Source organism: Cebus imitator, unplaced genomic scaffold, assembly GCF_001604975.1.
Source record: "Cebus imitator isolate Cc_AM_T3 unplaced genomic scaffold, Cebus_imitator-1.0 Scaffold117, whole genome shotgun sequence".
NCBI lineage: Eukaryota > Metazoa > Chordata > Mammalia > Primates > Cebidae > Cebus > Cebus imitator.
Window position 1 is genome coordinate 3,864,182 of NW_016107432.1, and position 12,237 is coordinate 3,876,418.

General features: G+C 58.0%; 1 protein-coding gene across 2 annotated transcripts in view; it reads right to left on the reverse strand.

The window, feature by feature from the left end:
- Window positions 1-1,314: 1,314 nt before the first annotated feature.
- Window positions 1,315-12,237, reverse strand: part of NELFA (negative elongation factor complex member A) — a 35,072-nt gene continuing 24,149 nt past the window's right edge. Inside the window, exons 2-11 of one of the 2 annotated variants that reach the window (XM_017539016.2) lie at window positions 10,023-10,194; window positions 8,018-8,179; window positions 6,241-6,330; window positions 4,786-4,916; window positions 4,623-4,692; window positions 4,285-4,373; window positions 3,406-3,517; window positions 2,481-2,746; window positions 2,227-2,326; window positions 1,315-2,130 (exon numbers count right to left, since the gene is read on the reverse strand). In XM_017539016.2, coding sequence (XP_017394505.1) covers window positions 1,946-2,130; window positions 2,227-2,326; window positions 2,481-2,746; window positions 3,406-3,517; window positions 4,285-4,373; window positions 4,623-4,692; window positions 4,786-4,916; window positions 6,241-6,330; window positions 8,018-8,179; window positions 10,023-10,194 — 1,377 coding nt within the window. In that variant the 3' untranslated portion in view covers window positions 1,315-1,945. The remainder of the gene's footprint in view (window positions 2,131-2,226; window positions 2,327-2,480; window positions 2,747-3,405; window positions 3,518-4,284; window positions 4,374-4,622; window positions 4,693-4,785; window positions 4,917-6,240; window positions 6,331-8,017; window positions 8,180-10,022; window positions 10,195-12,237) is intronic. The other variant, XM_017539015.2, reaches the window with a different exon arrangement.

The window sequence follows — 12,237 nt, forward strand, 5'->3', positions numbered from 1 at the left end:
CTTTGGGGTCGTGGCCCGAGCCTGCAGGGCTCCTCTCCCTGGGGCTCACCAGGCCCCCCGCTGTGACCGTGGATGTGCCTGGCGCTTGGCCCTGCGTGCGCAGCTGTGTTCTGAGGACGAGGTGACTTCCTGAACTTCACTTCTGTCATTCATGTGAGGCAAAACACAAAAACTGCCCCACCCCTCAGGATTCCTTGGCATCTGAAACCAACCAGGATCTGCACCTAAACCCAGATCCACCGGCGTGTCCTCACAGGGGATGTGTCTGATTGGGCAGCTTAGAATGTCACCTGTGGGGAAACTCCTCAGGCACCTCAAGTGAGGACCCAGCTGTCGGTCCTCAAGCCGGCCTTCCCGGTGACACCCGCCTGCGGCCGTCTGGGTCCCCTTCAGTGTTTGTCTTGACATTAAACCCCAACGTGTGCAGTGCCCACCTTCCAGAACTACCTGTTTTATAATTAAAGTTAATGCAAATGACTGTCAGTTGCCAAATATCTTGATCCTGTGAGTGTAGTTGGCTGTTGTTAGTGGGTAGATAAAATGCTGTCCGTGGGTATTGTGGCAGCGCCGCACTCTGCTGAGGTGCGAAATGCCGTCAGAAATTAAATGCAAACTTAAATGTGCCGATTGGTGTCTAAACTTCATACAATATAAGGTCAGATTCCTTTTAGGAATACTGGGTGCTGTCACCAGGTTTGATAGTTAGACTTAAAAACTTGAAATTCACTTTTGGGGGGGGATATACTCAACTAGAGACTTGAGACTTGCCAGTTGGGGAAAATAGCATTTAAAGTGGAAAGCTGTGTTTGGAAAATAGTGTATGAGTATTTTCGTATTAAAAACATTTTAAAGGCTTTTTTCTTATTTTATATGGGATTGTGTTTTTTTTTCCAGTTGCTCAGCATGGTAAGGCGCTGATGGCACTGATGCCTCTGAGGGTGGGGCTCCCTGTCCTGACCGTGCCGTTTTGCTTTTGACCTGCTGGGGAGAGGCAGTGCCACCTTTGGAAGTAGAACAAATACTGGAAGTAGCAGGGGTAACTGACTTTGGATAATTTGCTTCCCAAATTCCCATTAAAGGTGAAACGGTCTGGGGAGAAAGAACCGCTGCTGTCCCTCAGCCCTGAGCCAGGCGGTCCCCAGGCCCGCAGCCAGGTCCAGGGAGTACCCCGAGGGCTGATCTTACCTGTTCCCCCCTCCCTGTGAGCCAGGGTGTACTAGGGAGCTCCCAGCCCTGGACCACCCCGTCCTGATGGCCGCTTACGGAGGGACTGGGCCCCCAGTGCAGGGAGGACAAGCTAGCCCGAAACACAGCTATGGTGGCTTTCTTTAGAAAAGCTAAACTTTAATTGTTCAGATAATTTTACAATGAAAATAAGTACCCAAAGACTGTCGTAAATGTCCACAACTGTACAAAAGATGAATACAAAACTCCCCGGCAGGCACTGGCAGGGGATGAGGCCCACCGTCTCCCACACTCTGGTGTGGTTGGGTGTTCCTGCCCACCCCCGGCATCACCGATGCCACCTTGGTCCCCTCAACCTTGGGGGCGGGAGGGCACTGCCCCAGCGAGGGAAGGTCCTTACTCGCTGTCAGTGGAATTTCTTTAAGAAAAGATTGTTAAAAGTAAGAGTCTAACAGAGCTGTCACTAAAATTAGGAAGTTGTAACTTTTGGTTAACTTACTACATTCAAAAATGTAACGCTGAGTCCAAAAAGTGTCTTAAATCACACAAAAAGGAACTCATATTAAAATTTTAAAAATAAGCCCAAAACACCCCAGAGAAATGCATCCAGAACTGAAACAGGCTGGGTCAGCAGCAGGGCGGTGGCCAGGGCAGCTGGGGGGACCTCGTGTGCCAGGTGTCCGCCGTCCGGGTACTTTATGCCGGCAAAGCCATCGTCCCTCGGAGCCCCCAACTGAGGGCCTGCTGTGAGGCAGGCGGCCTAGGACACGTTGGTCATGGGCTTGTACTTCTTGAAGCGCGTCCACTGGCCCGTGGCATAGTTCATCTCGAACACCGTGTCCACCAGCATGGTGGTGCTGCCCTGGCCGTCCGCCTTGGGCAGGTCCTCCGTGTGCTCGCTCAGCTTGATCTGGATCACGTCCCCTTGCTCCTGGCACGGGTTCTCTGCAGAGGGCAGGGACTGCTGGGTGGGTGTCTGGGGCCAAAGCGCCCACCCCCGACCCCGCCCGGTGCACCCCAGCCCCTGCCGCATCCACACACCTCGGGAACCGGCCATGAAGCCCAGGATGAGGGCCTTCTCGGGCCGCGTGACTTTGTTGGCTGTCTTGAACATCTCCTGGGCGGCGAACATCTGCTCTCGCTACAGCGGGCAGAGGGGTGTGGGTGACGGGGCTCTGCCAGGACCACCTCCTGCCTCCCCCTCTGCAGGCACTATGACACCTCCATCCCAGGGCAGGTGGCCAAGGCTGTACCACCTACCTGGTGGCCTGTGGGCCCTGCCAGGGCATACCTACCGTGAGGGACAGGTTCTTCTTAGGCTGTTGTTGGGCAGGAGGCTGGCTCTGTGGGGCCACCATGGCCACCGGGGGTGTCTGAGTGGCAGGGGCAACAGCCGGGGGCGTGGTGGGCGTCAGAGGCGAGGTGGGCGCTGCAGGTGTGGGTGTGGCAGGGCTCAGGCCACTGTTGTACATGGGTGCCCGCTGCTTGAACTGTGCCGGCAGCGTGGGGCTCGGGGCACTGGGTTCCTCTGGTGGGCGGCTGGCTTCCCGGGAAGATGGGGCTGCAGGCAGACCAGGATCTGGTGAGGAAGCTGGACCCCGCCCTGTCCCCAAACCCTAGTGCTCCTGGAGGTGACAGGCTCAGCTCCCCTTCTCTGTCCTGCTACCTCTAACAAAAACTCCCTGTGGCCGCAGCTGGAGGAGTAAGGCCAGCAGTCTCAGGTCTTCCCAGACCCGCAGGTAAGATGTGTGGACTCCGGCCAGCTGCTGGCCTGTGGCGGGGCCCCCATACCGCAGGCACTGATGGGGAGAGGAAGGCTGTGTCCGCAAGCCCCTCAGGCCCAGCGCCTGGCCTGGGGTGCCGTGAGCCTGGCAGTGCCTTCCATCTGGGAGTGGATAGCCCTTAGCTCTCCTCCCCCCCTACCCAGCAACAAGAGCTGGCTCACCTGGCAGAAGACTCCTTGCGAGCCCAATCCCCTTCCTGCCATATCCCTTGGGGCAGCTGCCTGTCTGTGCCCAGGACAGGCAGAGGGGCAAAACAGCTGGTTTAGGTCTTGGAACTTGAGCTGACTAGCAGGGCACCTGCCCCTAGCACTGGCCGTGGCAGAAGGGGGACAACAGAGATGCGGCAGTGAGAACTGCAGTCCTAGCAGCGCCCGGGGGACAGGGCCATGTCCTGGTGGCAGCTTGGCTGGTTCCAGGCTGGGGCCAGCAGACTCACCTGGGGGCGTCTCAGAGCTGGGGGTGTAGGAGGAGGCAGGAACCACACTGGGCGTGGAGGGCAGGTAGCTTGTGGAGGGCAGTGCAGGTTCATTGTTCAGGGACCCAAGTTTCTGGAAGACAGTTTAGGGTCCCTCCCAGAAGAGGCCCTGCTTCCAGCATGTGCTCCCTCACGGCCCACAGGCTGTGGCCCCCTAAGCTAGAGCAGGATGGTGGGGGCCATTCCCGAGCTCCCTGGGCTGGGCAATGGGACCCCTGGCGCCCCAGTAGAGTCTGGGACTGAGCAGCTCCTGGATAGGAGAGGGGAGGGGTTGGGGAGCCCAAACCGCCCCTTTCTGAGGACTGAAGGAAAGAACAATGCTTTTTCTTACCACAAAAGCATTGATAAAAGGAAGATGTTCATGTTCAGAAACCCAGAACATGCAGCTACGCGACGGGAAGGAGCTTATTACCCAGAAGTGACCCCGTGGTGTGGCTTCCTCCGGGCCCTGGCCTCAGATGACCCACTGCCTCCTCCCACCCACAGGCAGGGCCTGGTCTCCAGTGCACTGAGGCCTCTGACAGGTCCCACCTAGCACTCCCACAGGCCCGGCCAGCGCCCATTCATGGCCACCTGCAAGGCAGGTACCACCAGCCCTACCTGACGGGACACTGACCGCAGGGGTGAGGGACCCCCCACCCCGCAGCCCCTCCAGCAGGCATGGGGCAGGTGCCCGTGCCAAGCCCGAGTCTGATGCCCACGTCAGGGCACCACCTGCACTGCTTCTCATATACATACACACACATGCATACCGCACACATACATACACATAAACACACACACACACACACACACGAGACTGGCCACAATCAGAACAAGGGGTGCAGCCCTGAGCCCTACCTGCGTGGACACCAGGCCGGCCGCGTAGTCCGGAGTGGCGTTCTCCACGACCGTCTCCTCCTTGGCCGGCTTCTCTACCACCTCCGCATCTGTGGACAGAACAGGCATCCTCGCCAGCGCACGGGCGCGTCTGCAGGCTCAGCTCGGGGCAGCAGCAGGGAAGCCAACAGCTCCCCAGGACAGGACGCCAAGGAGCCACGAGAAAAGCAGCACCCACCCACGGAAGAGGAACCTCGAGGGGCACAGCCCTGCCTGCCAAGAACAGACATGCCCCACCCCGTCTGGGCAGGCCCACAGGGACCCCCACTGCCACCTCTGAGCAGGCCCCCGGCACCCACCGAGAGTCTTCCTTCTCCGCTTCGCCTCTCGGCCAGCGCCAACCATATCCAGCTCAGAGATGTCCAGCAGCTGCCAAGATAAGTACAGCCCACCTTAGTGACACTGCAAGCGCCAGCGTGCCACGGGCCTCAGGGCGCCACAGGAGCTGCGGGACAGGCCTACCTTCACGCCCCGTTCTTTCCGCAGCAGCGTCCTGGAAGGCGGGATGGGGGTCCGGTTCCCTGTGGGGCTGAAGACGCTGGGCGCCGTGGGGCTTCTGAAGGGCGCCTGCTTTGGGATGCCTTTGAGCGGGGCTGGAGGACAAGGGCATCTGTCAGGGCCAGCAGCAGTGACCGCCAAGCCTCCCCTGCCCCTCTGAGCCCAGAATGTCCCAGCCTCTTCTAGGGGAAGGCCAAAACCTCGACAAGCAGCAGGCGGGACCCCCAGGATCCCGGACCTCAGGGAGCTGGGGGGGCACCTGGAGCCACGACCTCACACTTGCCAAGACACTAAAACGAATCGCTGGGCGTCACCTCGGCCCAGCCACAGGACCTCACCAGGTGGAGGCTCTCACCAGCACTGCGGGGGCTGAGCTCCACCTCCTTGCACCTCCACAGGCAGGGGCAAGAAGCCAGGTGCCTGGGCCCGAGGGCGGCCCTCCCCAAGTCCATGCCCTTGCCCCCCAGCACCCACATGCACCCCTCCAGGGTATGTGTGCATGGCTCTCATGGTGCCAGGCTGGGAAAGAGGGGTGTGTGGGGGGGGACTGTGCCATTAGCATACTGGGCCAGGCTAGACACCCTGCCCAACATCGGCCCACCCTCCCTGGGAGAGCAGGTGCGGCCCTGGCCCTGGGGTGCCTGGCTGGGGTGGAAAGACAGGGGTCTGCTCCAGGCAGGCAGAGTAGAGCAAGGTGGAGCCTCTGCTGCACTGGGCAGGGACATGACCCGGGACAACAGTCAGCAGACCCAAGAAGCCTTCCACCAGGTGCCACGTGGACACTGGGATTACATGAACCCCAGTACACCAAGCCAGGCTGGGCCGAGTGCTGCTTGGAGGTGCCTGCATGGCCGCCCCACCCATCTGTGAGTTCACTCAGCACAGGACAGCACCTGTTCTACCCTCTGGCCCCCAGGTCACTATCCAGCACCTCTGGGGTGCCTGTGCCCTGCCATGGTTCCCAGGGGCACCCCGTCTTCCAGTCACCAGGGTCCATTCTGCTTAAGCTCACACCCAGCCCTGAGCACAAATCAGGAAGGGCAGATGGAGGCATGCAGCAGGTGCAGCCCCGGCTGAGCATGGCCACACCCTCCCTGCAGGGCCACACCCTCCCTGCAGAGCCACCCAGGGACACTCGGAACCCAAGAGCAGCTAGGAAGCGCAGGAGCCGCTGCTGCTGCTACCATCAGCCAAAGAACAGGGGACAGCGCCATCCTCAGAACCCGGCCTTTCTGTCTCAGCGCCCACGTACCCTCCCAGGGAGCTCCCCAAGGGGAAAAGCTGATGAAATGGCCCCAGTGCCTCTGATTCCCACACGCTCCCAAGGCCAAGCACAACTTCCCTAACATGGAGCGGCATCTCCAGGGCAAGCCCTTAGCTCCACCCCAAAAGCCAGGCTCGCTGCACTGGGGGCCTTACTGGTGGTGTCCATCTTCCGCAGCAGTCCCCGGCCCTTGGCGTGGAAGGGCACCCCAGCGCTCCGCTTCAGCTGCTGGGCGGTCTCCGTGGCTGTAAGGAGGAGGTCGCATGTGTCGGGGATCCTCAGAGCATGAGCCCTCGGCCCTCGTAAATGAACCGCCGTCAAGCGGATTCGCCCAGTGGCCTGAGCCGTGAACGCTGTGTTTATGGGTTTATGGGCAGCCATCTGAGCAGAGCCTGACGCCAGCTCACACATTATGAGTCAGAAACTCCCTCGGGTGAGCAACTTCCAGCAGCTGGGTGGCTATGTGCACCTCCCAGGACCCCAGGGCAGGGGGAGGTGGCAGAGGAGCAGTTGAGGGGCCTCATGGGCACCCTCAGCCGACTGGGGCCTACCCACAGCCCAGTGGGAGTGCTGTTCTCGCTGAGGGTCAGCAGGCACGGTCTAGACACAGAAATATGAGGAAGAAACAGATTTTCCTGACTTGGCTCAGTGAGGCTAAAGGATCAGGGGACACTGATTGCCCACAGCAGCCTCCAAAGGGGACAAGTTCTACTGTGGGGTGTGGCCCAAGGGGCCAGCAGAGTCCTTCACAGGCTGCCCAAGGGGCCTGGGGCTGCACAGAGCCTCCAGGACACGTTGGGCCCCGGCTGCCACCCATTCCAGCCAAGGGTAACACGCAGCTGCTGTCAGCCTTTTCTTTGGATTCTCTGAAAGCGGGGTGTTGATGTACATTATAAATATTAATTCCATCAGCACTCAAAAGAAAAGGATTTTACTGAAATCTGTTGTGCTAGATAAGATCTGGGAAAACATTAAATGAAATGATTAAATGGCTTCCAAATCAAACAGAGATCACTGGCAACTCGAGAAGGCAGCTCATGAGGTAAGGATGGTGCCCTCCAGCCATTCCCGCCTGCCACACTCCCGACAGCATGACAGCTGCACAGAGTTCATTTGGTAACAGGGATTAGAGATGCTTTAACTGAAATTCTGAAGGTGTTTTTTTTTTTTTTTTTTTGACGGAGTTTTGTTTTTGTTACCCAGGCTGGAGTGCAATGGTGTGATCTCAGCTCACTGCAACCTCCGCCTCCTGGGTTCAAGTAATTCTCCTGCCCCAGCCTCCCAAGCAGCTGGGATTACAGGCATGCCACACCTGGCTAATTTTTGTATTTGTAGTAGAACAGGTTTCAGTATGTTGGGCCAGGCTGGTCTCGAACTCCTAACCTCAGGTGATCTGCCCACCTCGGCCTCCCAAAGTGCTGGGATTACAGGAGTGAGCTACCACCCCTGGCCTAAATTCTGGTTTTTAAAGCATGTTTTCAGAACACAAAGTTTAATATAGCAATAAATAAACTTCTAACAAAAAACTTTATGCAGAAATTTATCTTTTTTTTGAGATAGGGTCTCACTCTCTCCCAGGCTGGGTGTAGTGGTGCAGCTCACTGCAGCCTCAACCTCATGGGCTCAGGAGATCCGCCTACCTCAGCCTCCTGAGTAGCTGAAAGCACAGGCATGCAGCGCCATGCCTGGCTAATTTTTTGGTATTTTGTGTAGAGATGGGATTCTCTATGTTCACCAGGGGTCTCCAACTCCTGGGCTCAAATGACCCACCTGCCCCAGCCTCCCCAAGTGCTGGGATTACAGGTGTGAGCCACCACACACCTGGCCCAGAACGCTATCTTATTGAAGGGGCAGCCTTGGAACCTCAGAACCCAAAGAAACCTATCACTGGAAACTACATGACAGCGCCCGAGGGCGGTGGCGCACACTCACACTTCTGCAGCAGCTCGGCCCGCAGCGTGGCACTCTTGGGTTTCCGCTTTAACTGAAAATGCTTCACCGGGGGGGTGAGGGGTCCTGCGAGGGTCGTCAGGGCGTTTTTGTTCAAGTACTGGCACTCTAGTGGCAGCATGGCAGACGCTTCGCACTCACCCACTGCACAGTAAGAACCACAGTTAGGGGCACCCTGGCAGCTGCCCGGCCCCATACCCTCCTCGGTTAGGTTTAGGTGGTGGGAGCTTTGGCTGTTTTTGAGTCCCCTGGAGTCTCCGAGCCCAACTCCCCTCGGCCCCTGCAGGTGCCCTGCAGCATATTCAGAACAGGAATGCCTGAGGCAGGCATCCTGAGGAGGCTTCGGACTGTCAACTCCGGCACCGCAGGTACCCGAGAACCACAGGTGGACACACGTACAGTGATTCCTGGAGGGGCTCCAGAAACTTCTAGAACATGACATGTTGACAGATCCCCCCGAAAGTAAGAAAGAGCCCCTGTCTATGGCTTCTCTCTTCCGGTCCCCAGGGCAGCCAGGCCAATGGTTTCTCCTGGAATCCCAGTCCTCATCAAAACTGCCCACATTCATTTCCTGAGTCTTTGCAGTCACTCGGGGTTCAGAGCCCAGGAACAGCCCCAAGAGGGACGGGGGACCTCCCACCTGAACTGGCCATGTGCCCTGCCTGGAGAAAAAGCACAGGCAGGCAGAAGAGAGTTCACCGCCCCTGGCTTTCCTCCCCGTGGGACGCTCTCGATTGACGCCAGCAGGGTGGGTGGGGTGGCCCTGTTCAGACCACTGCTCCAGAGGCAGCTGCATGGTGTGCGCCCTCACAGGGGTAAAGGTGCCTCGCAGGACCCCTGCAGGAGCGTGCAGCCTCCATGTCTCCACCCCACAACCCTGTCTCTCTGGGTGTTGCCCTTGAAAAAGCTGGGCCACAAAGTTTGGGCTCTGAGGAGTCAGTTCCAATTGTCCAAAGCTGGAGGGAAATTCACAGAAGCACAAGCAGCCCATCAACAGATGTAACGGATGTCCTTCCAAAGCATCTACCAATTGCTTTTTTTTTTTTTTCTGAGATGACGTCTCGCTCTGTGGCCAGGCTGCAGTGCAGTGGCACGATCTCAGCTCACTGCAACCTTCGCCTCCTAGGTTCAAGCGATTCTCCTGCCTCAGCCTCCTGAGTAGCTAGGACTACAGGCACGTGTCGCCATACCTGGGGAATTTTTTGTATTTTAGTAGAGACAGGGTTTCACCATGTTGGCCCGGATGGTGTCGATCTCCTGACCTTGTGATCTGCCTGCCTTGGCCTCGGCCTCCCAAAGTGCTGGGATTACAGGCGAGAGCCACAGCACCTAGCTGTTTTTTCTTTTTTTAAGAGACAGGTTCTCACCCTGCTGGCCAGGCTGGAGTGCAGTGGTGTGATCATGGCTCTCTGTAGCCTTGGCCTCCCAGGCTCTTTTGTAGAGATGGGTTCTTGCTATGGTTTCCAGGCTGGTCTTGAACTCCTGGCTCAAGTGATCCACCCACCTCAGCCCCCAAAATGCTGTGTTTATAGGCATGAGCCACAGAGCCCAGCCTTGTGAATATTTTCTAAGTGCTTTCCAGTCCACATTCAAATAACTGAATTGTTGAGATTTTCAACATGCATTTCTGAGCATCTACTCTGGGCCAGGGAATGTTCTGGGCCCTAGAATCTAGGACTGGTGATACAACCTGAACAGGTGGAGCCCCTGCCCTCATGGAGACGACCAGAGAGAGACCACGGAGTGACGCGGCTCCCACTGACAGGGCAGCAGTGAGGATGGGGCCTGTGGGCTGTTTTGTTTTCAAAATGGCAAAAAGTCAGGCCACGGCTTAGGGGGAGGATGGTGTGGATATAGTTGATATTTTAGGGACCAGGATACATAGTAACAATGTAACCCTCTAAAAATCTAATTCATTTTGGGAAAAAATTGTTCAAGAAAGATCCATTTCCCTCCTCCCAACACGAATTAAAGCCACACAGCATACCCTTTTCTCTGAGTTCTCCCAAAATATCCTGAACGTTGGGATTCTGCTCCTCGAGCTCCAGGTTAAGCGAGCCTGTGTCGGGAAAGGACTTGAGGATGTCGGCGACCATGAGCACCCAGGGGTCCGAGTCGAGGCTGGCGAGCTGGATGATCTCCATCAGGGCGCCCTTCATCTGCAAGAGAGGATGCTGCCAGTGCCACCGTGCCCCACCCACTTCCGAACCCACTCGCTGCTGAGCTTCCAGATGGGCACTGGGCAGTGGCCGGGTTCTCTGGCAATCATCAACACCACTTCCTCCTGGGGGCTCTCTTTCCCCTATGCCCCCCACCTCACCCCAGGGCCACCCTGCTTCCCTGAGCTGTCACAGACTCTGCCAGGTTGCAAGACCCGGGCATCCAGTACCACCCCCCAACCTCCCAGCAGCACCCAGTCTGCTGGACCTGCTCTCCTCAACTGGTGTTCGGATGCAAGAAAACCTAAAGGTTGAGAAGTGGGGCCAGCACCCACCCCCACAGGAAGCCTGCGGGCGGGGGCATCCTGGGGTGATGGCGGGCATAGAGCAGGCAGGCGCGTGGCAGAGCACAGCGGCACGAGTCACCTGCCGCTGCTCGCTTGGAGGGGTGGTGCCCGGGTAGGCAGGGGGTGGGGGCTGGGACCTGGGGTGGGACCTGGGGCAGCACCCGTGACAGCTGAGCTGGTGTCCAGTCACCAGCTGGGTAGGGACGGCCGCCTCTGGGTCTAGACGGAGCTGGGAGTTGGCGTTCATGGAGCCTGGAGTGAGGCCAGGGCCTTTGGGAGGCCATGGGTGATGTGGGTGGAGGAAGCAGGTGCCAACTGCACTCCCTCAATGCCTGAGAGGCTGGATCCGTCCCCACCAGAGCCTGCTTCGGCCACATAAACCCCCTCCCGTGTGGAAACGCAGAGAGCCAGGGCATGGTGTGCCTGTCTCTGCTATGGACCCACGGGGCTGCTCATAGTGTGAGACGGCCAAGCTGGCTGGCACCGGGGATGAGCAACAGCACCCTGCCCTGTCCACATGCTGGGCCGAAACCCTCGCATGAGGCCTTCCTGACACCCACTCCACGCGTCAGGCACCAGAGTCATGTCCTAAGAGGGCTGCGGCCATCACATCCCTGTGAGCGCCACCTCCTGGTGGCCTCTGAGTGGGAGGAGCTTCCAATGCTTCTCCTCAGGCCTTGCTGTCCTCATCAGCTGCCTGTCCTGAGGGAAGGTAGTTTGACGGGCAGAGTTGAGGTCGTGCCAAGGGAGCCTGCCTGCTGCCGAGCCCCGCTGCATCTGCCTTGAGGAGTCAAGAACCCCTGACTGGCCCAGCCCTTCTGTTCCTTGGGCACCAGGGAGGGTCTCGCCCCGCCCCGCCCCCCACCTGGCCCCCACTCCCCACACCCACCCGAGGACAGGGAACAGCGCACAATGCAGAAGACACCACACGGGTGCAGGAGGTGCTGGGCACACGGTGACGCTGGCAGCCGCACAGCCCCCGCTGTTCCCGGCAGCCCCGGGGGATGCCCTTTACCTGCCAAGAGGCAAGCAGCAGCATTTTATAAAAATAGTAAAGACAAAAAGAAGTCGGGGGTGTTAATTTAAAACAAAAAAGACCACTGTTACATGGAGTAAATGTCTTCTCTCTCCAAAATGCCTATGTTGAAGCCTGTCTACTCTGCTTGGGCTTTTGTAAGAAAATGCTTGGCTTGGCCAGGAGCGGTGGCTCACACCTGTAATCTCTGTACTCTGGGAGGCCCAGGAGGGCGGATCACCTGAGGCCAGAAGCTCCAGACCAGCCCAAACTGCATGGTGAAGCCCTGTTCCTAATAAAAATACAAAACTAGCTGGGTGTAGTGGCGCATGCCTGCAATCTCGGCTACTCAGGAGACTCAAGGGAGAATCACTTGAACCCCGGAGGTGGAGGCTGAAGTGAGCTGAGATGGAACCACTGCAGTTCAGCCTGGGCAACAGAGAGCAAAACTGCAACTCAAAAGACAAAGAAAACACAGGCCGGGCGCGGTGGCTCAAGCCTGTAATCCCAGCACTTTGGGAGGCCGAGGCGGGTGGATCACGAGGTCAAGAGATCGAGACCATTCTGGTCAACATGGTGAAACCCCGTCTCTACTAAAAATACAAAAAATTAGCTGGGCATGGTGGTGCATGCCTGTAATCCCAGCTACTCAGGAGGCTGAGGCAGGAGAATTGCCTGAAC